Source organism: Labeo rohita, chromosome 8 (genome assembly GCF_022985175.1).
Source record: "Labeo rohita strain BAU-BD-2019 chromosome 8, IGBB_LRoh.1.0, whole genome shotgun sequence".
NCBI lineage: Eukaryota > Metazoa > Chordata > Actinopteri > Cypriniformes > Cyprinidae > Labeo > Labeo rohita.
This window is the reverse complement of record NC_066876.1, coordinates 22,674,661-22,702,162: the sequence shown is the minus strand read 5'-3', so window position 1 is coordinate 22,702,162 and position 27,502 is coordinate 22,674,661. Positions and strand designations below refer to the sequence as shown.

Here is a 27,502-nt window from a genome sequence, read left to right as displayed (position 1 = left end):
ACACACAAGTATTTTATTTCAGATAAATGCAAAATTTTGCATCTTTCTATTCATCAAGTAATCCTGAAAAAAAATGTACTTAACTGTTTTAAATATTGCTAATAATATTAATAATAATAAATATTTCTTTAACAGAAATTCAGCATATTAGCTAGAATGATTTTTGAAGGATCATGTGACACTGTAGACTGTAGTAAAGATGCTGAAAATTTAGCTTTGATCACAGGAATAAATTACATTTTAAAATATATTCAAAATATATAAAATAAGTTATTTTAAATAGTAAAAAAAAACATTTTACTGTTTTTGCTGTACTTTGGATCAAATAAATGCAGGCTTGGAGGCTTAAAATTACATTTTATTAAATTGCAAAAGTATTTAAGTATAAAAGACTTATTTCGAAAACATATTAAAAATTTCACCCCAAACTTTCGAATCCTAAAACAGGAGCCATGACCAAAAACATGCATTAACCAGAGGATGAGAAAATGATACTCACAACAAGAAAAGAAACATAGACTCACTTTTAATTATTATTATTTTAGTCACACAAATATATAACACCAAACCCAAACTAACGTTTGATTGGTAAGAAGAGGCCAGCTTACAATACAGAGTTTAATTTAAAAAATCAGTGCAAATCTTCAGTCATTACTGCACCTGGCCTTGGGAATGAATGTACAACAATTAATTTGCTGATTTATATTGTAAGCCAAAAGCTTACTATATAATGGCAAATGCATTATTATAATCATTATTATTATTATTATTATATGATCAAGTTTCTGCCTTCACACACACATATTATCAAAGGAAACAAAGAACCAAAATGTAGGCGAATACAAAACTATTTGTATAAAACATTTATAAACACATTTTTTAAAAACCTCTTTGGAAAAAACATCCTTTATGTACATTTATGTGGTCTGCAAATCCATGAACTAGATCGATTTAACTCAAAACTTTACAAAAAGACTTATTCAGCCCAATACAGTGATGCTATCTTATGATTTGCCGTAAGGTTATGCCTCACAGCCCTGCCGTTCAATTTTCTCCTCTGCTGCCACCGGGAGGATGAGGTGAGAAATTCTGCTCCAAAGTCCACTCAGTTTATCCACATCCATTTGATTAAACCTAGTGGATTTATCTGAGATGACAAACTTCTGTTTTATATGGTTGTACACCATGTCCTCCACCTCACTTAGATTGGTCGTGGCTATTTCATCCACCGAAAGCATCACAGTGAAGACCAGGAAAACCTTCTTGTAAGCTGCATTCTCATGGTCACAGTAACGATAGAATATGAGTGAAGATCCAGGAGGGAGCTCTTCAAAACGGTGCATAACAGCTGCACGTTTATCACCTTCAAACGCTTTTATAAGTGCTTCATCAATTTCCAGCTTGACCCGATCACTGTCTTCTTCCCTTTTGGTGGCTCCTTCGATTTCTAAGATTGAAGCATTATGGGTAGCGGAGTACACTGTGGCTAAGCTTCGAGCAAGGCAGCCCAACGTCCTTTCAGCTTGAAGGCCGGCTGTCAGAATTACGCTGACTGGTTCAGTGTGGATGACCGTGTCTAGGTGGCTCTTAAGATGTTTCCCACTCCTCTTCCAGAACACTGGGTGCTGACTGGGAAAACGAGCCCGTAGAGCTTCTAACTCCAGATCAAATTTCTCCATTGTTTTTGGGTGGGCCACATCAGTTTGAGGCAAATGGGGGAATTTCTGATAGGCCAAAAAGCCAAAAAAGCCAAAAGCCAGTAATCCTATCAGTATCAGAGACCACCGAAGAAGCTTACATATGTACCACGTCCAGCCTAAAAAAATCATGAAGTTCTGAATTAACAAAACACTGTGGGTGTGAGACAAATCTGTTTGTAATTAATAATAAAGAAATTGATGAAAGGCTCAAAAATACCTTTAGAGGAGGAAGCTGGACTTGCTTTTGAGATGACTGGTTTCTGCAAAATCTTCAATTCTTGAAGACAAGGTAAAAGAATTATGACTTACAAATTCATAAATATTATCCATGTACTGACATAAGACAAAATTATAAATGTAAAACCTTTGAATATATATCTTAAGTAATAAAATATTAGAAAAGTGACAAATACAAAACATTTTTTACCTGCGCTTTTGTGATTAGTGGTTTGGTTTGTGATGGGATGTTTAATTATTGGGTTGACGTAACTCCTCTGGGGCTCAGTTGGTGAGCATTTATTCCAACTGCCAAAACCAGGGGGATCTATAGTAAAAACAGTCTTTGATTAAATAAACTGAATGAAAAAATTGTAACATATACAGTAAGAATGTGTTTAAACGTCATAGTGTACACTTCTACAAGTACAAATATGGCTACTGTAGTATATATACAGTGCTGTGCAAAAGTTTTAGGCCACTAATATTTTCACCAGCTAAAAAATGGTTTAAAGTTATTTCTATCTTTTGCTGTAGTGTGTCAGTAAAAAATATTGGTTTACATTTCCAAACATTCTGTTTACCATTAATTGTAATAATCTAGTGAGATTTTTGTTTGCACAAGGAGTCTGACAACAGCCAGTGCTCCACACTGAGATCTGATCTCACCATCATCCAGTCTGTCTCTGGAATGACATGAAGAAACAGAAAAACTGAGACAGACTAAATCCAGAAGAACTGTGGCAACACCTCCAAGATGTTTCAAGTAACCTACCTGCAAAGCGACCTGAAAAACTCTGCACAAGTGCATATAGGGCAAAAGCTGCTTTAAACGCAAAGGATGGTCACATCAAATGCTTATTTATTTTAGTTAATAGAAGTTCATTGATAAAGAAAATCTATTTATGACATTGTTTTGACAGCATCCTCATTTTATGTGCCTAACTACCTAAACATTTGAACAGTACTGTAGCTTTGTAGGTGTAGGTCTCTTAAAGCATCTCAGAGATGTTGCCACAGTTCTTCTGGATTTAGTCTGTCTACGTTTTTTCTGTTTCTTAAGACAGACTGGACTAAATGATGGAGAGATCAGATCTCTGTTTGCACAAGGAGTCTGACAACAGCCTGTGCTCCATACAAAAATCTCACTGGTTTATTATAATTAATGGCAAAATGAATGTTTAGAAATGTAAACTGATATTTCCTACTGACACACTACAGCAAAAGACTGACTTTAACTGACTTTAAACCATTTTTAGCTGATGAAAATACTAGTGGCCTAAGACTTTTGCACAGTACTGTATATATATATAAATATAATAAAAAACAAGAAAAATGTTTTACAAACGTTTGTGTTTCTCTGTTACGGTATTCTGATAGTTCATGCTACTCCTGTAACTCCGTCTAGACACCACTGGTTGATTTTCCACTGTAACAGCACCCACACTAGGTGGATCTGCAATGAAAAAGATCAGTGAGCAGTGGTGTGCACATGGGGGACAGGCCAGGGGTGGCTTGATTGTAATTCAAAAGTTAGTTTTATTAATTATAACAAACCTTGATATTTTACGACTGGTCTGTAATTTTCTGTTTTGGGTATCTTAGTGACCACAGAGTTTATAGGCTTTTGTCTGTTTTCTTTTCTTACATGGGCAGGACGCGTTTCTTCCGTCCCAGGCTGGGCTGAGGAACCTACAGAAGTAAAATAACACCTGTTTAATATTATTTGATATTTAATATTATAACACATATACTTACTCATATAGAATCTTACCTGTCAAACTGGACTCCTGGTCCTGCTCAGCTTCCTCATCTGAGTTCATTTCTTGATCAACGTCTTCATTCTCACCCATCTCCACATCTGTGTTATCCCTTTGGTCTAACCCATCACCTTTCTCATTTATACCCCTTGTCTTCTCTTCAGGCTTTTGCTTCTTAACAGGGGATTCTGTTGGTTTTAATTAAAAATAATACAAACATTAACATTCAAAAGACAAACACCCAAAAAACAAAATGTAAAACATAGTTTAAAAAAAAAAGTTAACACACCATCATCCTCCTCCTTAGTGAGACTCTTGGGCTCCCCCGGATCCATTGACAGCTCTGGCTGCATCTTCAGCATCTTCCCGCATTTTCCGGGTTCTTTTTATTGGAGGTCTCGATAAATCTAAGACAGAAGAGGAACTGAGTAAAAACCTCACATAAATACGCCAAAAAACGCTTTCAGCAGAAAGCGACGCACATCTTGACAAGAAAATGAGTGATTTTAAAGTAAACATTAGCAACTATCTTATAAAAGTCCCTTATAAAATGTTACTAGAATACATATTAAAAGAACTAAACTATTAGCCCTTTACCTTGTGTACTCAAGTTAAACAGTGGATATTTTAAAAGTCTTGACTGGTTAGCAAATATCAAAACGTTACGTAGCAAGCCTCTTAATCTACTGAGTGAAAGGAAGTGACATTTTTGCTCACACAGTACACACTTATGAGACAACCTTTACAAAAAGTCCACGGTTTAACGTTAACATAAAAAGAAACGTAACGTATGACTTTGAATTTATGTATTTTGCATTAACTGATAACAAATACTGTTTGCAGGCACGCGGACAAGCACATAATTTAAAAGCAAGCAGCGGCTGCTTACGTTTTACGCTACGCAACGTTAGACGGTTTCCTTAACAGGTTTCTATATGGAAAGGAAACCCTTAACATAAAAATATTGTCTTTCGCCTTGGATTACGGATTTGCTCTTTTGGCAGAGGATAATATTTATGGCAGGTAAATAGTATTTGGTTCTTAATGGACGTTGTTGTTGTAGTAACGTAAATTAAGATAGGTTAAGAGTATTAGAAATTCAAACCTGTGTTGGTTGCCCGTCTGGCGCTTCTACTCCTAGTTGTAGGTCCATCCTTTTTAGAATCACCTGAGTCCATTTGTTTAATATCTTAGCACTTCTTACCAAACTTTTTACTTTTCCTGTGCAGCCGAAACCGGAAAGCGGAACATTAATGATGGTCTTCGTCGGAGCGCCTTCAGTGAAACACAACTTCTCTCCCGGAAATAGTTGACGTTCACAGTTAACGTTAGTTTCATTTCTGTAAATATGTAAATAACGTACCCCCACGTGAATTTATTCGTGTTCATCCCTGCCTTTACCGTTATCTGCCAGAAACAAGTCAAGGGAAGCATAGTAGAGCATATTCATTTATTAAGGCACGTTTATTTTCTCTGATAAATCTTCCAAGTAGGAAATATAACAGGTTTATCCCTGCCCAACCAAATTTACAGATTAAAAATAACTTTAGTGTATTACATAATTTAGATACAAACAGATCTACATAAAAAGAAAGTAAGAAAAGCTATACAAATGGGAAAACATCCTTCATTTCATCCTCATATGAATGTCATAATTTAAAGCATTATAATTTACAGTCAGAAAAAAGAAAACAGAGGCCCATCATCCATACAGCAGCACACAGCCATATGCATATATTTCTTGTTTGAATCCAAACGAGTCTAATATTTAAAGAAAAAAAACTTTTTAAAATGACTTATCAAAATCCTCACAGCCCTGCTGTTCAATCTTCTCTTCTGCAGCCACTGGCAAGATGAGATGTGAAATTCTGCTCCACAGTCCACTTAGTTTGTCAACGTCCATTTGATTAAACATAGCCGACTTGTCAGACGAGACAAACTTACGTTTTATGTGCTCTTGAACCATCTCCTCAACTCTTCCCAAACTGACATTGGATGGCACTTCCACTTCAGCATCAAGCATTACAGTAAAGGCCAGGAAGACGTTTTTATAAGCCGCGTTCTCATGGTCACAGTAACGATAGAAGATGAGAGTGGATCCCGGAGGGAGCTCCTCAAAACGGTGGATGACTGCAGCAGACTTTTCACCATCAAAAGCATTTCTCAATTCACGATCAATGTCCAGCTTTACCTGATCACTGTCTTGTGATGCTTTGCTTTTGCCATTAATATTCAGAACTGAAGAGTTAATGGCAGTGGAAAAAGCTTGGGCCAAGTTTCGGGCTAAGCAATCAAGTGTCTTTTCAGCTCTGTGACCAGATGTCAGAATGAGGCTGACGGGTTCAGAGGGGTTCTTAGTCTTTAGGTGGCGCCTGAGATGAATAAGACTCCTCCTCCAGAGCTCTGGATGCTGATTTGGAAAGTTGGTCTCAAGTTTTTTCATCTCCTCATTGAAAACTTCCACTACATTAAACTCGTTTGGTTTAGGTGAAGTTGAGTCAGGACTATACGTAAATGCACAAAACACTGCTAACAAAACTACACCAACTGCACCAACTGTCCAAAGTGTTTCTGTGAAAAAGGAAATGAGTAAAGTGAAATATTGTCTGCTTCTTTGCAAAAGTAGACAAGTAATTTGTTTGTAAGTTAGTACATTCAGAAAGGAGAGGAAAAACAACTCACTATTACTCCCTTGATCCTGGACTTTACTCTCATCCTCCACATTTTCTTTATTTATATCCCTTGCCATCTCTTCTTCTTTTTCTCCTCCTTTTGGCTTTTGAATATTAAGAGGGGATTCTGTGTTGACTTAAAACAAAGATAATGAAAACAAACATTAGCATACTAAAGATGTTTTGGTCACTCACGTAACCACAATTCTGTTGTCTGCAAGGGAATGTTGAATATTATTAATTCATGGAACAAAAATAAAATTAAATAAAAGTTAATACTTGACATCTAACTCCCGGAATTTTTATAATTCCCTGTTCAAAAACATTTTGACAAGCATTGAAGGAGAAGTCCACTTCCAGAAAAAAATGTTCTCACCCCTTGTCATCCAAGATGTTAATTTATTTCTTTCTTCAGCCGTAAAGAAATTAGGTTGGTTGTAAAGGATCCCAGCCGAGAAAGAAGGGTCTAATCCAGCGAAACGATCGTTTTTTTTCATAAAAAAAATACAATTTAAATATTTTTAAACTCAAACACTCGTCTTGTCTTGCTCTCCTTGAACTCTGTGTATTCTGGCTCAAGACAGTTAGGGTATGTCGAAAAACTCCAATCGATTTTTCTCCTTCAATTTCAAAAATCATTTCAAAATCATCCTTCATCGCTGCAGAAGTACCCACCCAGTCTTTGCAAAGTGAACATGCAAATAAGATCAAATGCCCTTAACAAAAAAGGTAAAACAGTGATATAGGACGATTTTGAAATTGAGGAAGAACATGAGATGGGAGTTTTTCGACATACCCTAACTGTCATGAACCAAAAAAACAAACAAAAAAAAACAGTTCAGGCAGAGCAAGACAAGACGACGTTTGACATTAAAAATTATATAAATTGTATTATTTTTATGAAAATAGATAAGAACCTTCTTCCTCGGCTGGGACTGTTTGAAGCCGCATTTAAACTGCATTTTGGAAGTTCAAAATCGGGGCACCATATCAGTTGGAGAAATATGGAGATCATATGGAGAAAAATCCTGAAATGTTTTCCTTGAAAGACATAATTTCTTTACGACTGAAGCAAGAAAGAAATGAACATCTTGGATGACAAGGGGGTGAGTAAATTATCTGTAAATTTTTGTTCTGGAAGTGGACTTCTCATTTAATTCTGTTTGAATCAAAAAAGCATGGTCAGGACTTTCTGCCTGCCAGACCTACCATCCTCTTCTTTTAGGTACATTATCTGGTGAAGAATCACCAGATGAGCCAAACAGAAGTAGAAAAGCATTTTTTGCTATTTTGTTGCATACCTTTTTGTTTCTCCTCAGTTTCACTGCTAGTGCGGATTTCATTTTTCAATGTTGCACCCGGGTCTGGGTCTGATAGGTCATTCCTGTGACTGGATTGCTCCTGGATTGTTTGCGCTGTGTCAGACCAGGAAAAATATATAGTGTTGTGTGTAATAACCTAATGTAAACAGTGCTATAAAGCGTTACAATAAATATTAAATCTGTAATTAGGGCTGCTCGATTACAGCAAAAATGTAAAAAACAAAAAACAAAACAAAATAAAAAAAACCCGCCAAAAATCACGATTTTTTAGTGAAGGTGTTTTCATAATTGTTGGAAGCCAAAATCTTAATTGGAAATAAAATCTGATTAATCATGCAGCCAATCTGTAATTGTCATAAACTTTATGCTCTACATATCTTAAGTTAGTACATTCAGCAAGGAGAAGAAAAACAACTCACTATTACTCCCTTGATCCTGGACTTTACTCTCATCCTCCACATTTTCTTTATTTATTTCCCTTGCCATCTCTTTTTCTTCTTCTTCTGGGTTTTGAATATTAAGAGGGGATTCTGTGTTGATTTCAAACAAAGATAATGAGATCTGTAATTGTCATAAACTTTATGCTCTACATATCTCCTCTGCATATATTTTGGTTACTTGACAAAGAATAACTAAATGTAACCACTGTAAACTCTCTAAACATTAATAATATGATGTGCAAGCATACCTTCTAGTTTCTCCTCAGGCACACTGCTAGTGCTGTTTTCACTTTCCACTGTTGTATCAGGTTCTACTTTAGACTCAGAGTCATTCATCGCTGTTTGTCTCGCTTGTGGAAATCCAGAAGTGGTCATACCTTGAAGTGAACTTGTAACTATTAAAGGTAAAAATAGAACAAAATTAATATCAGCAGTAATTCACCTAATCATGAAAAATATTTTTTGATTTATGCCATGTTGCAGGCAAAATAGCTCAACCATAAATGAAAAATATGCAATTAATTGCACCAAAAAAATTAATACTTGACATCTGACATAAAAAAAATTCGTACATTGTCCTATTTAGAGACACGTAACAATGTAAGCAGAGCTATAAAGCAATTAAATGTATCCACTGTAAACTCTCTAAACATTAATAATATAATGTTCTTGTTTCTCCTCAGGTTTATTGCTATTCTCAATTTTAACTGTTGTATTAGGGTGTCCCCTTGACTTATAACTTTTAAAAGGTAAAAAAATAAAAAAATAAATAAAACAAATAGCAGCAATAATTTACCCAATCTAGAAATGAGATCCAAAAATGTACCAAAAATATTTAATATGCCATTTTCAGGCAAAATAGCTTACTTTGTCTCAACAACACATGAAAACTGTGCAACTAATATTGCACAAAATATAAATGACTTAATTATAAAATGTAAATAAAAAATACTTGACCTCTGACATAAATAATTCTTACATTTTCCTGTTTAGTGGTACGTAACAGAATGTAAAACTAAATGTAACCACTGTAAACTCCCTAAACAGTATAATTATGATGTGCAAGCATACCTTTTTGTTGCTCCACAGGTTCACTGCTATTCTCACTTGTTGTATCAGGGACTTGGTTAGTATCTGGGTCATTCGTGTGAGTGGATTGCTTCTGGATCTTCTCCTCTGTGTGTCAGACAAGGAAAATATATAGTGTTGTGTGTAATAACTGAATGTAAACAGTGCTGTAAAGCATTACAACAAATAATAAATCTGTAATTAATTAGGGCTGCTCAATTACAACAAAAATCATAATCATGATTATTTTGTGAAGCTGCACCACTGTATCATTGCAAAGTCCAATGGTTGAAAGAAAAAAATCTTATTTGAAATTAAAATCTGATTAATCACACAACTAATCTGTAACTGTCATAACTTCATGCACCATATATCTCCTCTGCATATAGTTTTTTGTTACATGACAAAGAATATCTAAATGTAGCCACTGTAAACTCTCTAAACGTTAATAATATGATGTGCACGTTCACTGCTATTCTTAATTTCCGCTGTTGTATCAGGTTCTAGGTTAGATTTAGGGTCATTTCTGTGACTGGATTGCTCCTGGATTGTTTCCTCTGTGTGTCAGACAATGAAAAGATATAGTGTTGTGTGTCAGTAATGGTCATAAACTTTCACTTAATGGCACACTTATGTGGTCTTTGTATATTTTTGTTACAAGAAAAATAAAGATGATATATAGTGCTGTAAATTCGCTCTGTTACACATCATTGAAATTATGTGCTGTAAAAATACCAACTCACTTTCATCCTCTGGCTGAATTGCTGTTTGGCTCTCTAGTGGAAGTCCAGAAGTGGTCACATCTTGAAGGGCACTTATAACTTTTAAAGGTAAAAAATAAATAAATGGCAGCAATAATTCACCTAATCTAGAAATGAGATCCAAAAATGTACAAAAAATATTTAATATGCCATTTTCAGGCAAAATAGCTTACTTTGTCTCAACAACACATGAAAACTGTGCAACTAATATTGCACAAAATATAAATGACTTAATTATAAAACTTAAATAAAAAATACTTGACCTCTGACATAAATAATTCTTACATTTTCCTGTTTAGTGGCACGTAACAGAATGTAAACAGAGCTATAAAGCATAAAGTAACTAAATGCAACCACTGTAAACTCCCTAAACAGTATGAACTTGATGTGCAAGCATACCTTTTTGTTGCTCCACAGGTTCACTGCTATTCTCACTTGTTGCATCAGGTTCTGGATTTGAAATTAAAATCTGATTAATTGCACAGCTGATCTTTAACAGTCATAACTTCATGCACCATATATCTCCTCTGCATACAGTTTTTTGTTACATGACAAAGAATATCTAAATGTAACCACTGTAAACTCTCTAAACATTAATAATATTATGTGCACGTTCACTTCTATTCTTCATTTCCACTGTTGTATCAGGTTCTAGGTTAGATTTAGGGTCATTTCTATGACTGGATTGTTCCTGGATTGTTTCCTCTGATAATAATTCACCTAATCTAGAGATGAGATCCAAAAATGTACCAAAAATATTTTATATGCCATTTTCAGGCGAAATAGCTTACTTTGTCTCAACAACACATGAAAACTGTGCAACTAATATTGCACAAAATATAAATGACTTAATTATAAAACTTAAATAAAAAATACTTGACCTCTGACATAAATAATTCTTACATTTTCCTGTTTAGTGGCACGTAACAGAATGTAAACAGAGCTATAAAGCATAAAGTAACTAAATGTAACCACTGTAAACTCCCTAAACAGTATGAATATGATGTGCAAGCATACCTTTTTGTTGCTCCACAGGTTCACTGCTATTCTCACTTGTTGCATCAGGTTCTGGATTAGACTTTGGGTCATTCGTGTCAGTGGATTGCTCCTGGATCTTCCCCTCTGTGTGTCAGACAAGGAAAATATATAGTGTTGTGTGTAATAACTTAATGTAAACAGTGCTGTAAAGCATTACAACAAATAATAAATCTGTAATTATGGCTGCTCGATTACAGCAAAAATCATTGCTCCTGGATAGCCTCTGTGTTTTAGACAAAGAAAAGTACACAGAGTTTAAACACCAGTATAAGCTTTCTCTCAGGACCACTTTTGTCAAAGTTTACTGACAATTAGCATACAGTTTGGACTTTATGGTTCTGTTCTGAGCAAGAACTCCCTGCCCATCCATGCAGTCTGGCATGGATAAGAGCACAGCTATATGTCTGATTTGCAACAAAAAATTTAATCTGTAATTATCCTAAATATCATATTCATACATTTTCATTCAAACTGACTAAATGTAGCTGATCTGTAACACATCAATAATATAATGTGAAATTAGACACCAAAATGTAATTTCTACAATATGGCATACTACATGAGAAAAGTCTTTCCATAATACTTCAATATGACCTGAGAAAATAGGTAATTATCTTATGTTCTTTGATCTTCTCTATTTACATATCTATTAACATACCCTTTATACTGTCATCCATGTACTGCTTAGTGTCAATTTCTTCTGTTTTCTCTGTGTCAGACAAATAATCACTTCATTATATATTGTTTGCATTTACTACATTCCTATAACCATTTTAACAAACATTATTTCTATCATGAAATCATAAAAAAAAACTTTAAATGTGTCTTTATGCTACACTTACCATTTTCCTTACTTAGAGAACTACTAAATTTGTCAGGTGGTAATTCTGCATCTGAAAAGATGAAAAGACATGTTTTCTATTGTTCCCGTTGTTGTTTTTTCATGGGCTGGTCTGTTTTGAGATTTTGTACTTTTTTGCTTCCATGTGTTTGTTACTTGTGGGAAAAAAAAAAAACTCTAAGATGCAAGTTGTTTGGTTATGACACTCAATCTAGATGTGAGTCACAGTACATATCATTCAAAGCATTTCTCATGCGCTGCGCCAGTAGCACTAACATTCACTAAGCTTTTCAGTTTTATTACTACCTATATTCCGAAGGTTTGTTCATATATAATTTATAATTTATATATCATTATTGCTTTTGCCAGTATTTTTTGATTTATGGAGTGAAAAAAGATCCACAATCCCCAATGTAATAAAAGTCAACAAAATAAAAGAGTAATTTTGAACCTGGCTTTATCCAATGTTCAAATATAGGTCCTGAAAACGTATGCAAATTAGTCTATAATAAGATAATGCCTCATTTGCATGTAACATTTCAAGTACATTTTATATATTTACCACTGTTGCCTTTGTTTGCCATTGCTCTTGCACAAATGGGACCTGAAAGTAGAAACAACAGTACATTAACAAACATGTAAACCACAAATGCCCCGGTAACACGAAAATATAGTAATATTTAAACAGTAAACGAAGGAAGAGCATTATAACCTGCAATACAGCTAACGCGGCTGCTAAAAAAAAGCAATGTTGACACGTAGAACAAATACCTCTGAAATCTTCCAACGTTAGTCTAAAAAAAAACATACTTACCTAGCTGTCACCAATCAAAGATAATATTTTGGATTTTGCCCTGTCTGACAAGTCACACTTCCTAATACATACGACCGTGCTACTGTTCTTCCGGGTGGTGCTAGGAACTGTGTGATTTTGTCATTTTGTTTCCCTCGGATGTTTTTTGAAGCGGGACCACATGCAAAGGCGAGAAACGTGCAAAACTATAATAATAATTATTATAATAATTATAATACTTTTTGATATTATTAGTATTATTTTAAAAGGTAGTATCAATGTTACAAATACAAATAATAAATGACCGAAATATGTACACCCAAATTATTACTAACTTTAAATTTAAATGAACAAATCATACAGGACTTAATAAAACCACTAATTTCCATTACTTACTGGCCTTTTTTTATTCTTAATCAGTCTTAAGCCACGAAAAACTACTCAACTTAAAACATATTTAGAAGAGATTGGATCTACATACATTTTATGTACAAATAATTCTTCCAAAGTAAATATGCAATTTACAGTAAAGTTTACAATCTAATTTTCTTAATTACCAATGAGCCCCCTCAGCAAAAGGTATAATTCACTCCATACAGTCCAATCCAAAAATGTTATATTAATTTTTTTGTAAAATTATAGATATATAGGTACATATAAATATATTATTTTTTATTTATTTATCTTTTTTGGTACATTTGTTTGTCCATGGCTTGTTCATAACCTTACAGGAAACAATTTGTCTCAATTTTTCTTTGGAGAATCTCGTCTGTGTCAAAAGTACCTTTGTAGAGACTGACAATTTCTGAGACCAATCGATTTTTCTAAAACAAAAACAAAAAAAGGAATCAACATTCAGAGTACTATGAACATTCCCACTAATGTTTCTCATTTCAAATGCATATATTATGCATACATATTGCAGCAATCTAGTAGAATGCAAACTGATTCAAGTGCCATTGTTTTCATTTTAACTTAATTTAAAATAAATAGAATTTAAAATAATTTATAGAACACACAGATATTATTACACATCTAAAGCATTCATGTTTTTGCTTACAATAGCCCCATCATTGTCTGTAAAGACAAATAAAAACATCTGACAACACAGATAAATTTCAAAAAAGTGAAATAAGAGTACAGACAATTTTTGGCTCAAGGTACTTTTATTCAAAATACTACTTGTCAAACTTGTCAACCACCAGTCTAATACAAATTCTTCATGACGCCAAGTATTGTGAGGAACCCAAACAAGTCTAACACCAGCCGATTATAATAAATTTGTGACACATATCTCTAATAGATGGCACTTGCTTTTAATGAGCTAGTGAGCATTTTGAACTGAACAAATGTGTGAACAGATCACACTGTTAAACATATCTTGGAAACTGAAAAAAATGATCTAGTCAACTGTTAAGTCTGTTCTAGTGTTCTTATATGTTAGTAATATACCAACACAATTTGGAAGTCTGAGACCAACATATGGACTGTCAACAACAGTGTAGGGCTTGTCTGCAGCTCAAGTAAAGGACTGTTAGTTATAAAATGTATTTTTAACATGTTACACTGCAAACTTCATTGGTAGAGCTATAGATCTGAGAACTTGAAAAATCATATTGCTGTCAGGAATGTTGGTGGTTAACCACACAATTGTCTAAAAGTAGTCTTCCACATCTCCCATTTCCACCACAACAGTCTTGAGCTGAGAGTAGTACTCAATGGTCACTTGTCCATTCTCCCTTCCAAACCCTAAAAGAAGAGGATAATAATATGTTAGATCTCTCTAGTTTTATGAAATACACTTATGTTTACCAAAACACTTAGCAGAATAGATTTAGGTTTGTTTTTCCTGTATAGGACACCATCAATGATCACCCATGAAACGATAAGTTTGGAGTACCTGACATCTTGTAGCCTCCAAACGGAACTTCCACAGGGCCAACATTGTAGTTGTTGATGTAGCACGTTCCTGCCTGAAGGTTTTCAGCAACCCTGTGGGCACGAGCTATATCCCTATAAAAGAAGAAAAAAAAAAAGCACAGGAGAATGTTAAATCTAATATTAGAATATTATTCACAGAAATTAATCATTCAATATTATTATTCTTTGTAGATAACTGATTTGGTTACATGAAAATGAAATGATAGTAATTCCTACAAAATGATTTAATAATCATTAGTATAAGTCCTGGTTTACATTATATTATATTATATTATATTAAGGGATGTGAAGATTCTCCATGTATAAACTCACTATGCAATATGATTCACGATACTGGTTTCAAGATACGATTCTCACTTTTTTTTTAAATTATAAGTTAAAAGGTGTCCTTTTATTATTTCACAGACACAATACTGCAAATTCTTTGTGAAATTAAAATATGTTAAATAACAAAACTAAACTACAACTTTAAAACAAATCCCAAGATCAAATAAATAATAAAAATATTTAAAAAAAAAAAAAATCTCTTCATATAAACAAACTAAGGATCTTTTCATTTAAAATTAGAGGCAACCACTTCATTTTAATCATGATTCAAACAAAGATGCTGCATACATGCAGCATGTGCAGTTTTTGATTTGAATTAGATTAAGCAAAGCAGAATGGTCTGACTTTAATTTTGTAAAACCATACAACATAAAATATATCTGCACGAAACAAAAAGAGCACATAAGCTGCATGAGAATGTAATTCACTCTCTGACAGCAGGTTTACATATTCAGGAAATTACAGTGGCTGTAGCATTTCTGTCCTAAAGAAACTGCCAAATATTCAAGATTAAGTGGACCTTTGAATTAAATGTTTAGTCAATATTAAAAAAGGATTTGATTGCGCTGTAAAGTGTAAAAACAATCGTAAGGCCATTGGCGCCCTCTGCAGTCATTTGATATAATGCATAATGTACCTTGGTTCTATTGTTAATAATACATTATGTATTTTCAGTCTTGTTCAATAAAACCATATAATTACTACCTTTTGATACTTTATTTGAACTAATTATTTTTGCCTCATTGCTATTGTATATGTATTTTAAGTCATTTTAAAGACTATTACTTGCTTAGGTCTATTTTTATTACCTCAAAAATGATCTGATTACTCAATTAATCATTAGAATAATTGGCTTGATTACCAAAATAATCTTTAGTGACAGCCCTATGTTATGTTATGTGTATGGTGGAGTCACCTGGTGAAGACTCCAGATGCCAATCCAAAGGTTGTGTTGTTGGCTCTTTGAAGAACTTCCTCCTCTGTGTCAAAAGGCAGAACAGACATCACAGGGCCAAAGATCTCTTCCTTCACACACGTCATATCATCTCTGCAGTTATCTGTGTGTGTGTATCGTAGTGAAGTAAAAGTAAGTACAGAAAAACATGGCTCTGAATCAAGCTGATTAAGCTTTCATTAAGTAACAAATTTTAATATGAAGGTAATAATATGACTTTCTCACCCAGCACACATGGGGATACAAAGTATCCATCTTTCAGTTTGGGATCACTGGGAACAAATTGTTCTCCTCCACATAAAACCTTTGCACCCTTAAACAATGATAAACCACATGAATAATATTTAAACAAACAGTGGAATAAAGTAGTTCTAGTTGTGATAAAAAGAGAAGATTAAAATGTAGGATAGGGACTTGGTTTAATGCATCAGTTGTGGACTGGACTATGAGATGTGGGTCTTACACAAAAAACAAATGCAATCATCCAGTCTTGTGGAGGTGAGGGTGGTTTAGGCAGATGAAATTATTGGATAAGTCTGGCATGTGTGACCAGAGAGAATTCTGTCATTTTTAATTAAACATAAAAATGTGTAAAAACATATACCGACAAATCATTCACAATTAGATCTATACCATGCATTTACAAAATAAATTAGTTTCATGTTCACTTTAAATCACTGTACTGCAGTACCTGTTCTTTTGCTTGCTTGATGAAGCCCAGCACTTTTTCCATGTGGGGTTTACTGATGAGGGCACCCATGCGTGTCCCTTCGCACAAGGGATCCCCAACAGCGATGGCCTTGGTCCTCTTCACCACTGCCTCCAAGAACTGTGGCATGATCTCCCTCTGCACAAACACCCGTGTTCCATTGCAGCACACCTGGGAAAAAAAAATAAAAATCAGTTGCAATGCTGTCATCCTTTGCAAGTTTGGTTTATTTATACAGAAGCTACGTCTTCTAGAAATGTGTTCAAATGGTCCCTACAGAAGGCTGAGGATTGAGTCCCAACTAAATTATCTAAAAGCATCTAGGAAAGCCAGTGATATGCAGTGCACTCACTTACATTGACAGCAAAAAACAGAAACACTTTGAAAACGCAAATAAACAAATGAACAAATGGCTTTCTGTAAAAAGTGTGTGGCTGAAAAAGATTTTTTACATACCTCTCCCTGGGTCAGGAAGTTGGCCATGAGGGCCCCTTTGATCGCATTCTCCAGTTCACAGTCCTTAAAGATGATCAGTGGTGACTTTCCTCCAAGCTCCAGAGTCACCTGCTTCACACCTTTGGCTGCCATTTCCATAACCTGAAATGGCACCATATCAAATCAAAAATACATTTTAAAAACATTTGCATACCTTCCAACTATATCTATTTGAATTAAAATCTAATTTATTCCTGTGATCAAAGCTGAATTTTCAGCACTATTACTCCAGTATTCAGTGTCAAATAATCTTTCAGAAATCATTCTAATATACTGATTTATTATCACTGCTGGAAACAGTAATATTTTTTGGAACCTGTGATACTTTTTTTTCAGGATTCTTTGAAGAATAACGAGTTTAAAAGAACAGTATTTATTTGAAAACAGAAATCTACTGTTCAAAAGTTTGGGGTCAGCAAATTTTTTTTTCAGCAAAGATATATTAAATTGATAAAAAGTGCTAGCAAAGACATATTGCTACAAAAGATTTCTAATTTGAATAAAAGCTGTTCTTTTTTAGTTTAACTTTTTATTCATCAAAGAATCCTGAAAAAAGTATTACAGGTTTCAAAAACATTTGGCAGCACAGCTGTCCAACATTGAAAATTCTGATGATAAATCAGAATTTTAGAATGATTTCTGAAGGATCATGGGACACTTAAGACTGGAATAATGCCTGATGAAAATTCAGCTTTGCATCACAGAAATAAATTATATTTTAAAGTATATTAAAATAGAAACCATTATTTTATATTATAATAACATTTTGCAATATTACTGTTGTAAATGCAGCCTTGAAGAGCAAAGAGACTTTTAAAAACATTTAAGTTACAAGTCTTACAGATCACAATTTTTTGAACGGCAATGTAGAACTTGCTAGTATGTAAAAAAAAAATAATACACTTACATACCAGCAAGTATTTAAATTTATATATATATATATATATATATATATATTATATATATATATATATATATACACACATATACATATATATATATATATATATATACATATACATATAATCTATATAAGTCTATGGAAAGTCCCCACAATTCACAAAAACAAACGTGTGTGTGTGCTTTTTTTTTTATATAATATATATAAAATTTTAATATATATATATATATATATATATATATATATAATAATATATAATAATAATAATAATAATAATAATAATAATAATAATAATAATAATAATAATAATAATAATATATATATATATATATATATATATATATATATATATATTATTATATATATTATTATATATTATATTAAAATTTTATATATATTATATAAAAAAAAAAAAGCACACACACACACACACACACGTTTTTTTTTGTGAATTGTGGGGACTTTCCATAGACTTCTATAGATTTTATACTGACCAAACGATATTGTCTATCCCCTAACCCAACCCTAACCCTAAACCTAGTCCTCACAGAAAACATGTTTGTATCATTACACTCTCAGATAAACATCATTTGCTATTTTTAATCATTTTTTAACATTGTGGGGATCGCAGGCCGGTTTTACTACAGGCCGGGACATTTGGTCCCCACAATGTAGCAAAAACAAGTACACACACACACACACACACACACACACACACACAAGAAACACAATTTCAATAATCATAACTACAGCAGTAATACTGGAAAAATCTTAGTGTATATCGGTTGGGGCTTTGAAAATGGTTTTGAACAATGCTCAGGCCTTTGGGCCAAAAAGGATGAGAACTACTGCATTACTGCAGCATAATGAGTGAGGATGTGGGTTTAAAATGTTTATCTTTAGAACTAACATTGCACTAATGCTACTTATTTTCTTTGGATTATTTTGCTTTCATGTTATACCTTCTTTCCGGTGGGAACACTGCCAGTGAAGGACACTTTGGCCACCATGGGATGGTGACACAGCAGTCCTCCAGTCTCGGCTCCTCCTTGTACCACATTAAAGAGTCCATCTGGGACACCTGCCTCTTTGTAGATCTCTGCCAAAATGACTGCTGTCACTGGGGTCATGGGAGATGGTTTAAACACTATAGCATTGCCTAAGAGGAGAAGATGTTTTAATGAGGACATGGGGGGAACAAGGAAAGAATGGAGCACCAAAATCTACATAAAGCTGTCTTCTCATACCACAGGCCATAGCTGGGGCTGACTTCCAACAAGCTATCTGGAATGGGTAGTTCCAAGCTCCAATGCCAACACACACTCCCAGTGGCTCCCTTCTGGTATAGGCAAAAGATCCTCCTGGAAGCTGTATATGCTGGCCTGAGTATATAAAAAACATTCTTGGATATGATGTATAAATATTCCCTTTTTTGCAATGTCAAGTTGATTAACCAGTATCCAAGCCTACCTGACAAAGTGGGGGCAATGCCAGCATAGTACTCAATCGTTTGCCAAGAAACATCAATATCCACCTGAGCCTCAGTGATTGATTTGCCATTGTTGGCAACTTCTGCTCTTGCAATTTCATCTCTACGCTCCTGCAAGCAAGAATAGCAGTTTGCTAACTGGTAGAATCCAACTAATAATCAATATCTTGACATCATTTCTTTGTAGAATCATAGGTAATGTAGTTTTAGACCAGGAATTTTACTGTTGAACATTATTTAAAATACAAGTTCGGCATTTACCACTGATCAGCAACTTGAAGAAGCAACGCTATACATTACATGCATTTACCCTAATAATTCTGGCAGCCTCCAGCATGATCCGGGCCCTCTCCATTCCTGATAATTTGCTCCATTTTAGGTATGCAGAATGAGCACTTTTTATGGCCGCATCTACCTCCTCCTCTCCGCAGGGAATCATATCACATAGCACACGACCTGGCAACAGAACACAAGGTGAAGTACATGCATTTAACACGTTTCTGCAAGGGCCGTTTGTGAGCACATTTTTTTGATCGGTTTCTACATTAAATTAAAAAAGTTCTGGATTTTCAGATTTACACTTAACATACTTGTTTCCAAGTATTGTTCCTATAACTGACTATTGAGGTGTGAGGTAACAGACTGCACGAGTAATTATAGTTAATCAATAACTCAGTGCGCAGTCTGTAAAACTAGGACACTGAATCATAATTAAATTCCAATTCCCACCGCCCAGACAATTGGCAACACATTTGTTGGGTTTTGTTGGATCCAGTGTGTTACCCGTATGCGTCTGTTGCTGTTGGTCAGAGTTTGTTTTTACATGAACATGTTTAGTCAGCATTTGTTGGTGTCTGTTGTTAACTTTTATAAATGTTCAATGTCAAATGCTGAAACATTAATTCATGCGTTTATGACCTCAAGATTAGATTATTGTAATGCTTTATTGGGTGGTTGTTCTGCTCGCTTAATAAACAAACTCCAGCTGGTCCAAAATGCAGCAGCTAGAGTTCTTACTAGAACCAAAAAGTATGATCATATTAGCCCGGTTCTGTCAACACTGCACTGGCTCCCTATTAAACATCGTATAGATTTTAAAATCTTGCTAATTACTTATAAAGCCCTGAATGGTTTAACTCCTCAGTACCTGAGCGAGCTCTTATCGCATTATAGTCCCTCACGTCCGCTGCGTTCTCAAAACTCTGGCAATTTGATAATACCTAAAATATCCAAATCAACTGCGGGTGGCAGATTTAGCACCCAAACTTTGGAACAATCTACCCAACACTGTTCGGGACGCAGACACACTCCGTCAGTTTAAATCTAGATTAAAGACCCATCTCTTTAACCTTGCTTACACATAACACATTAACACATTTCTATAATTCAAATCCGTTAAAGGATTGTTAGGCTGCACTAATTAGGTCAACCGGAACCGGGAACACTTCCCATAACACCCGATGTACTCAGTGCATCTTCAGAAGAATGGCATCTACGCTAATATTAGTCTGTTTTTTTCTTATTCCGAGGTCACATCAACCACCAGATCCAGTCCGTATCCAGATCAGATGGTCATTGCAGTCCTCCGGATCCAGTCCGAACCCAGCCCAGATGGTGGATCAGCACCTAGAGACGACCTCTACAGCACTGAATGTCAGCGGAGACCACATCGACTAGATGAGCCCCAGAGACGGATCCCCAGTAAAGACCTCGTCACCTAGACGGCTGTTGGCACAGGACCACGGGACCTGGTGAGTCCTCTGTGTCTGGCCAGAGGAGAACCAGCCCTCCAACTGAGCCTGGTTTCTCCCAAGGTTTTTTTCTCCATTTGTCACCAATGGAGTTTTCGTTCCTTGCCGCTGTCGCCTCTGGCTTGCTTAGTTGGGGACACTTTATCTTCACACAATATTGTATTTTATTTTGTTGTATTTGATTAACTACCTTTATCTGAAAATTGAGTGTTTACTGTTGCCCTTTGCATTGTTGATGTACTATTTCCCATTTAATACTGTACAGCCGCCTCGTCACAATTCTGTATTGTTAAAGGCGGTATATAAATAATGGTGATTTGATTTGATTTGAAATGTGATTGTTCTTTCACAAAACCAGTTTTAAGCAGCACAGGTATGTTTGTAGCAATAGCCAAAAATACATTGTATGGGTCAAAATGATTAGGCTAGGATATTAAGTAAAGATCATGTTCCATGAAGATATTTCTTAAATTTCCTACCATAAATATATGAAGAGTTCAGATGCAAAAACCTCTAAATCCATCTGACGTATTTCTTTAAAATTAGCATTTCTTTCTGGCTACTTTGTATAGGTTTCTATGCAAGTACTGGTACTTCTGATTGGGCTGAGGCTGGAATTTAGCGAGTTTAAAGTAAAAGTATTTGATGGATGTATAATGTGTCAGAAGCATTCACTCAGTATTATCTCATTTTTTACCGAGATGGCTTTTAGATGCTTTTGCATCTTAACTCTTCATATACAAATTTCTATGCATTGCTAAGAACTTAATTTGGACAACTTTAAAGGCGATTTTGTCACTATTTTGATTTTTTTGCACCCTCAGATTTTCAAATAGTTGTATCTCGGTCAAATATTGTACTATCCTAACAAACCACACATCAGTGGAAAAAAAAAATGTGCAAAATGGTTTTACTGGTTTTAATGGGACTTGTATTGGTTTTGATAGAAACTGTAATGGACCATGTAGGTTTCCTACTGTAATTGGTTGCCTTCTATTGGCGTCTTGTTAAAAACCACTAAATCCTAATGGAATATGCCCCAAAACAACATTTTTAATGGTTTTAATGGTTAAAAGTTGATAGTTTGCAATGTATTTGTAGTAGAAACCATTAGAATTTCTGGCAGATCAATGTGCTCCTTTTCTCTAAAGTACAGTATAGTAGGAGGAATTGTGGAATACTGTATGAAATGACAAACAAAATGTAGGCTGTATGACGACGTTAAGTTAACTGTGACAAGATGACTGACAGGCAGTTTAAGGTGACAGTAAATGCGTAAATAGGCGACAAAGCCAACAGGTACTATGTCTCAATATTTGCCTACTCTTCTGCTACACATTAAAAAGTACACATTTTCCTCAGTTTACATATTTTTAGAGCATAATAAGCGAATTAAGATGATTTCGTACACTATACTGACACCTATTGGACTGGGTGCCTCAATGCCACCAACTGCTCCTGCTTTACACCAAGTTTATTTGTGTCATGTTTCTTTTTACCTATACTGTTGACATCTGCGTATCGTAATATGCCACCAGTATGCATATTATGTTCATTTTTATATATTTGATCAGCTTAATCCTATTTTTCCATGTTTATGCGTAATATAAAATGAACATTGTTTTTATTACAGCTGTCTGGCTGATCATATGATCAGATCAAAACGGAAATGAACATGAGATGGAAAACCACAACAACAAAAAAATTAGCAGGGAACCTAAAAGCAATTTGTTACAGTTAAAAAAGTCATACCAGTTGCAGGTTCGTATACAGGTTCAGAGTTCTTTGTGTCCTTCGGCTTCACTCTCGCTCCTCCCCAGAAATTCAGGGGCTCCTTCACCACCAAAGTACCCGTGGAGACGTTCTGGAACTCGGGCAGCGACAAAAGCGGTTTCTGAGCCATTCTGGTCTGGACGGGAACCATGTAAATGCTCGGTCATTGTCAATAGTTGTTAGCAATATGTTTTTGTTTCTAACCACGCATGCAAGTGGTTGGGGACATCAGTGTCAGCATTAATCGACAACGTGCAATGCTTGTGCAGAGTGTAGAACGTTAAAGTTTTATACATGCACAGACTTCGAATAATAAGTGATTCGTAGTGCAGTTCGGCTAATGAACTCGTGTCACTGCCACAACGAGGAAACGCCCCATTACGGGTCACTGAAACAACAAGAACGCTTCGCTGCGTGAACATTAACTAACATGAATGGAGCACTGACTGATCAAGTTTATGCATTGTACAACGATAGCGGAATGTTAACAGAAATGCATGCAATGCACTAAAAAGTTATGAAATGCATGTTCCTTACCTTTTCAACACAAACTGTTTACTGCACAGAAGTAGATCGATCGCCTTCTGTGGTCGTGGAGCGAAAGGAGGACGTCTCAACAATTTTTTCGACTTTTAAGCATATGGTTGCTCAAGCTTACCCCGTGATGTAATTATATAAAGGGTTGGTGGGATGGTTTAGCAATGTTACCTTAAGCACCGCCTTTAGACCACATTTTTTATGGTTTAAACACATTTTGGCCAAAGGCGAGTATTGCGCAAAACATCTAGATATGCGTCTCTCTTTTGATGTGCATGATTCTAGACTCGGACCACTGTTATATAACCACGCATAGTAACAATATCAGCTCTTTCCAGTATTAAAGAGAACTTAACTGGGACATAACCATTATAACTAGGGAGGACGTGTCTTCTCAACTTAATAAATTACTTTTTTTGTTCCTGTAGCACACAACTCTTCTGTTCTCCTGGGTCTCCCCCTCTCTCACTAGTTATCTACTCGTCAGCATATTTATACTAAATTTGGCAATGAATTGTTGAATGTCAATTTTATAGCATATATAAAATGTATGCTCTTTGCGTACTTACGTAACCAAGCAGCCATCCAGACATTATTACTGCTAGATTAACCATATTACAAAAAACTGTATTACAAAAAGTTTATCCTGTGGGAGAAAATTTCAGCACAATTGCAGAAGACAAAAACTTTACTCTGAATTACAAAATAATGACTCTGGTCTACACCTAATTATGCATGCCAAATTATTAGTATTTTTTTAATACAAAATAGTCACTCTGGGCTACGCCTTATTATGCATGCCATTTTTTTTTTTTTTTTTTTTTTAAAGAAGAATTGTAAAACTCCATTCTTAGTAATTTATTTAAACCTTGTGCGAATGCAATTTTAACATTAAATAATCATCATAATCAAATTACATAGGAACAAATGCACACAAGTTTAGGTCTAAACTCACAAAATCCTTTATTTAACTTAAATAAAACATTTACATAGACACTCCCCCCCAAAAAAGAACCCACGGGTCAAACTATTCTCTCACATTCTAAATGAATGTTATATTAATTAATATTGCTTGCAGGTAATCATAAAATTATAACAGTTACAACAAAGAATCATTGCAGCCTTTTGAGCAACAGAAGGGTTTACAGAAATGCTTCAGACTGATTTTACATTCATAACCATCTTTGCTCACAGAACATTTTCTGTTAGAAATGTGACTACATATAAGTTATAAATTTACCTGATTAAAAAAAACAACAATAAACAAAAAAGACACAAGGTAGATGACTTCTGTGATCATCACAGGTATCGGTAGCTGCACAACTTGACTATCTCTCACTTGAGTGCTGTTCACACAATGCTCAGCTGAGTGTTTGATCTTTTGATGCAGGAATCCCACAGTCTACAAATGTTCATGAAAACTTGGCAGCTTGTGGAGGAGGTCCTAAAAACCCTCCAGCCTGTTTGGTGGCGGCACGGGAGGGGGCGAGACCCAACATCTTCTGGATATTCTGAAATAACACAAATATTTAGTGAAAAAGGTTAGGGCATGGATTACATAAATGAACCGTGTCAAAGCCTAAACTCCTCCCTCAAAACTGCCACTGTATTATTGCACTTGAGCCACAGAAGTACAGCAGAATTATTATATATATAAAAATAGATAAACATTACCTGTCGAATTGACATGGTGCACAGGATGTAGAGGAAGATGAAGGAACAGTCGGTGTAATCTTCACCAAGGAGGTTGCGGTGTGAGAGGCCTTGGATATATGACAACGGGACGAATGGAAGTTTGGCCACAACACGACCATCAAAACTGAAATGGAAAATGATTATAGCTTAAGATATTGAATATTTATAATAAAGCATCTCTGAGATAATGGACTGAATGGTTCTACATACATGGAATTGAACATGCCCATCAAAGCAGTGAAGCAAAAGCCAATGGCAAACATCGATTTCATCCGGACCTGCCATTAAAATATTGTTAATACAATGCCAAAACAAAGTATAACACTTGTTAGACAACTGACCACATTAAGAGAAGTTCACTTCCAGAACTAAAATTTACAGATAATGTACTCACCCCCTTGTCATCCAAGATGTTCAAGTCTTTCTTTCTTCAGTCGTAAAGAAATTATGTTTTTTGAGGAAAAGCATTTCAACATTTTTCTCCATATTCGAGTTTGAACTTCCAAAATGCAGTTTAAATGCAGCTGAAAACGATCTCAAATGCAGTTGTAAACGGTCCCAGCCGAGGAAGAATGGTCTTATCTAGCGAAACGATTGGTTATTTTCATTTTTAAAAAATACAATTCAAATACTTTTTAATCTCAAACGCTTGTCTTGTCTTGCTCTGCCTCAACTCTGTGTATTCTGGCTCAAGATGGTTAGGGTATGTCAAAAAACTCCAATGGTATTTTCTCCCTCAACTTCAAAAATCATTTCAAAATCATCCTTCATCGCTGCTGAAATTCCAACCCAGTCTTGCAAAGTGAACATGCAAAGAAGATCAAACACCCTTAACAAAAAAAAGAGGTAAAACAGCGATATAGGGCGTTTTGAAATTAAGGGAGAACATGAGATGGGAGTTTTTCAACATACCCTAACTGTCATGAACCAGTTAAAAAAACAGAGTCCAGGCAGAGTAAGACAAGACGAGTGCTAAAAATGAAAAGGAATTGTAAATTAACCGATCGTTTTGCTGGATAAGACCCTTCTTCCTCAGCTGGGCTCGTTTGAAGCCACATTTAAACTTCATTTTGGAAGTTCAAATTTGGGGCACCATAGAAGTCCACTACATGAACAAAAATGCTGAAATGTTTTCCTCAAAAAACATAATTTCTTTACGACTGAAGAAAGAAAGACATGAACATCTTGGATGACAAGGGAGTGAGTACATTATCTGTAAATCTTTGTTCTGGAAGTGGAGTTCTTTAACTAGAAGAAATAACACAAAATAATAAATTATGTGATATAAATTTGAGAACTGCAATAGAAAATATTAGAATACCATTGACAGGTCTCTGTTATTGTTCTTGAGTTTCTCCTCTTGTCTCTCTGTTGAATACATCATTATGGTTACAGTAATTCTCTATTTATGTTGCACAATAATATAATTACATTTGAACTAACTGTTAAAAATAATAACAATAACAAGATTTTTTAAACTAATTGTCAGTAATACTCATTATTTTACTGTTTGTTAATAGTAATAATAATCATCATGATCTACATAAATGGTCATAAACCAAAATAATTGTAATAAACTCACCGATTTTTTTCTTCTGCTGACGTCCAGCTGATTCTGTAATTGTCTCTTTCTTTTTCTCCACTGAAACGTTACAGAATTTTCATCATTGAAAGCATGTATTAAATACATGCAAAGGACAAACAAGCTTCGTTCACGTAACTTACGTTTTTTACTTTGTTTTTCAACCTCGGCCTTTAGTCTCTTGTATTTGTCTGTGCGGTACACCAGAACCCATGTTATTCCTGAGGAAACAGAGCAAGGCAAACTGTTACAACAAGAGCTAAAGCGTTTGTCCTTTATTTGCTGAGCTTAGGACATTTTCCTTGGCATTCGCTATCTGCCTTCTGACATGTAAAACTCAATTTCAAGATAGCGTGCCGTGCAACGTTACATACCTTCCGCTAATAATGCTGTGCAAATAGATATAAACACAATCAGGATCGTATCTGCAAACATTGTGCTCATTTTGGAAAAACGTTTAGGAGACCACTAATACTTGATAATACTTTGGTTGAGGCGCAAGCTCTACTGTAGCAGCGTCAGCATTACTGTGATGATGTCATCAATGTGCGTCCGGCTTCCTCGTGGGTGCTGAATGTGGTTGCGATATGAACTCATAACTCCACATCTCCTGCTAGTGGCAGTGACCCGGTTTTTTCTTTCGGATATGATGACGAATAGGTTAAAAACTATTTAAAAAAAGGTTTTAAATTGCAGTAATGAACATTTGCTTGTGGATTTTTAACTGTTTAAGGAT

At 35.0% G+C, this 27,502-nt stretch overlaps 4 protein-coding genes across 11 annotated transcripts; all 4 read right to left on the bottom strand.

Annotated features, from left to right (window-relative positions):
* Positions 1-510: 510 nt before the first annotated feature.
* Positions 511-4,972, bottom strand: si:dkeyp-82a1.6 (torsin-1A-interacting protein 1). Its single transcript, XM_051117649.1, has 8 exons — positions 4,782-4,972; positions 3,966-4,083; positions 3,691-3,864; positions 3,474-3,608; positions 3,265-3,372; positions 2,128-2,244; positions 1,918-1,977; positions 511-1,816 (listed from the first exon to the last, which is right to left on the bottom strand). Exons 2-8 carry the CDS (start codon positions 4,036-4,038, stop codon positions 1,023-1,025), a joined length of 1,461 nt encoding a protein of 486 aa, XP_050973606.1. The 5' UTR covers positions 4,039-4,083; positions 4,782-4,972; the 3' UTR covers positions 511-1,022.
* A 148-nt stretch (positions 4,973-5,120) lies between these two features.
* Positions 5,121-12,736, bottom strand: zgc:112962 (uncharacterized protein LOC548348 homolog). 8 transcript variants are annotated; one of them, XM_051117642.1, is made up of 13 exons: positions 12,633-12,736; positions 12,381-12,422; positions 11,820-11,870; positions 11,636-11,686; positions 10,957-11,061; positions 10,339-10,389; positions 9,922-9,999; positions 9,182-9,286; positions 8,359-8,505; positions 8,090-8,200; positions 7,650-7,763; positions 6,359-6,484; positions 5,121-6,247 (listed from the first exon to the last, which is right to left on the bottom strand). In XM_051117642.1, the coding sequence occupies exons 2-13, from the start codon at positions 12,400-12,402 to the stop codon at positions 5,463-5,465; spliced, it is 1,746 nt and encodes a 581-aa protein (XP_050973599.1). In that variant the 5' UTR covers positions 12,403-12,422; positions 12,633-12,736; the 3' UTR covers positions 5,121-5,462. The 8 variants fall into 8 exon arrangements, with proteins under 8 accessions (XP_050973599.1, XP_050973598.1, XP_050973602.1 ...); XM_051117641.1 differs by having other exon boundaries at positions 12,531-12,729; XM_051117645.1 differs by lacking the exon at positions 8,090-8,200 and having other exon boundaries at positions 12,633-12,729.
* A 1,022-nt stretch (positions 12,737-13,758) lies between these two features.
* Positions 13,759-23,651, bottom strand: aldh9a1a.1 (aldehyde dehydrogenase 9 family, member A1a, tandem duplicate 1). The gene is made up of 12 exons (XM_051117235.1): positions 23,490-23,651; positions 22,932-23,088; positions 19,739-19,884; positions 19,410-19,539; positions 19,187-19,321; positions 18,902-19,098; positions 17,000-17,140; positions 16,526-16,714; positions 16,060-16,147; positions 15,796-15,937; positions 14,512-14,624; positions 13,759-14,360 (listed from the first exon to the last, which is right to left on the bottom strand). Exons 2-12 carry the CDS (start codon positions 23,080-23,082, stop codon positions 14,266-14,268), a joined length of 1,527 nt encoding a protein of 508 aa, XP_050973192.1. The 5' UTR covers positions 23,083-23,088; positions 23,490-23,651; the 3' UTR covers positions 13,759-14,265.
* A 784-nt stretch (positions 23,652-24,435) lies between these two features.
* On the bottom strand, positions 24,436-27,332 carry tmco1 (transmembrane and coiled-coil domains 1). The gene is made up of 7 exons (XM_051117238.1): positions 27,141-27,332; positions 26,910-26,987; positions 26,767-26,826; positions 26,506-26,552; positions 25,395-25,462; positions 25,164-25,308; positions 24,436-25,000 (listed from the first exon to the last, which is right to left on the bottom strand). The coding sequence occupies exons 1-7, from the start codon at positions 27,208-27,210 to the stop codon at positions 24,902-24,904; spliced, it is 567 nt and encodes a 188-aa protein (XP_050973195.1). The 5' UTR covers positions 27,211-27,332; the 3' UTR covers positions 24,436-24,901.
* Between the last annotated feature and the right edge of the window lie 170 nt (positions 27,333-27,502).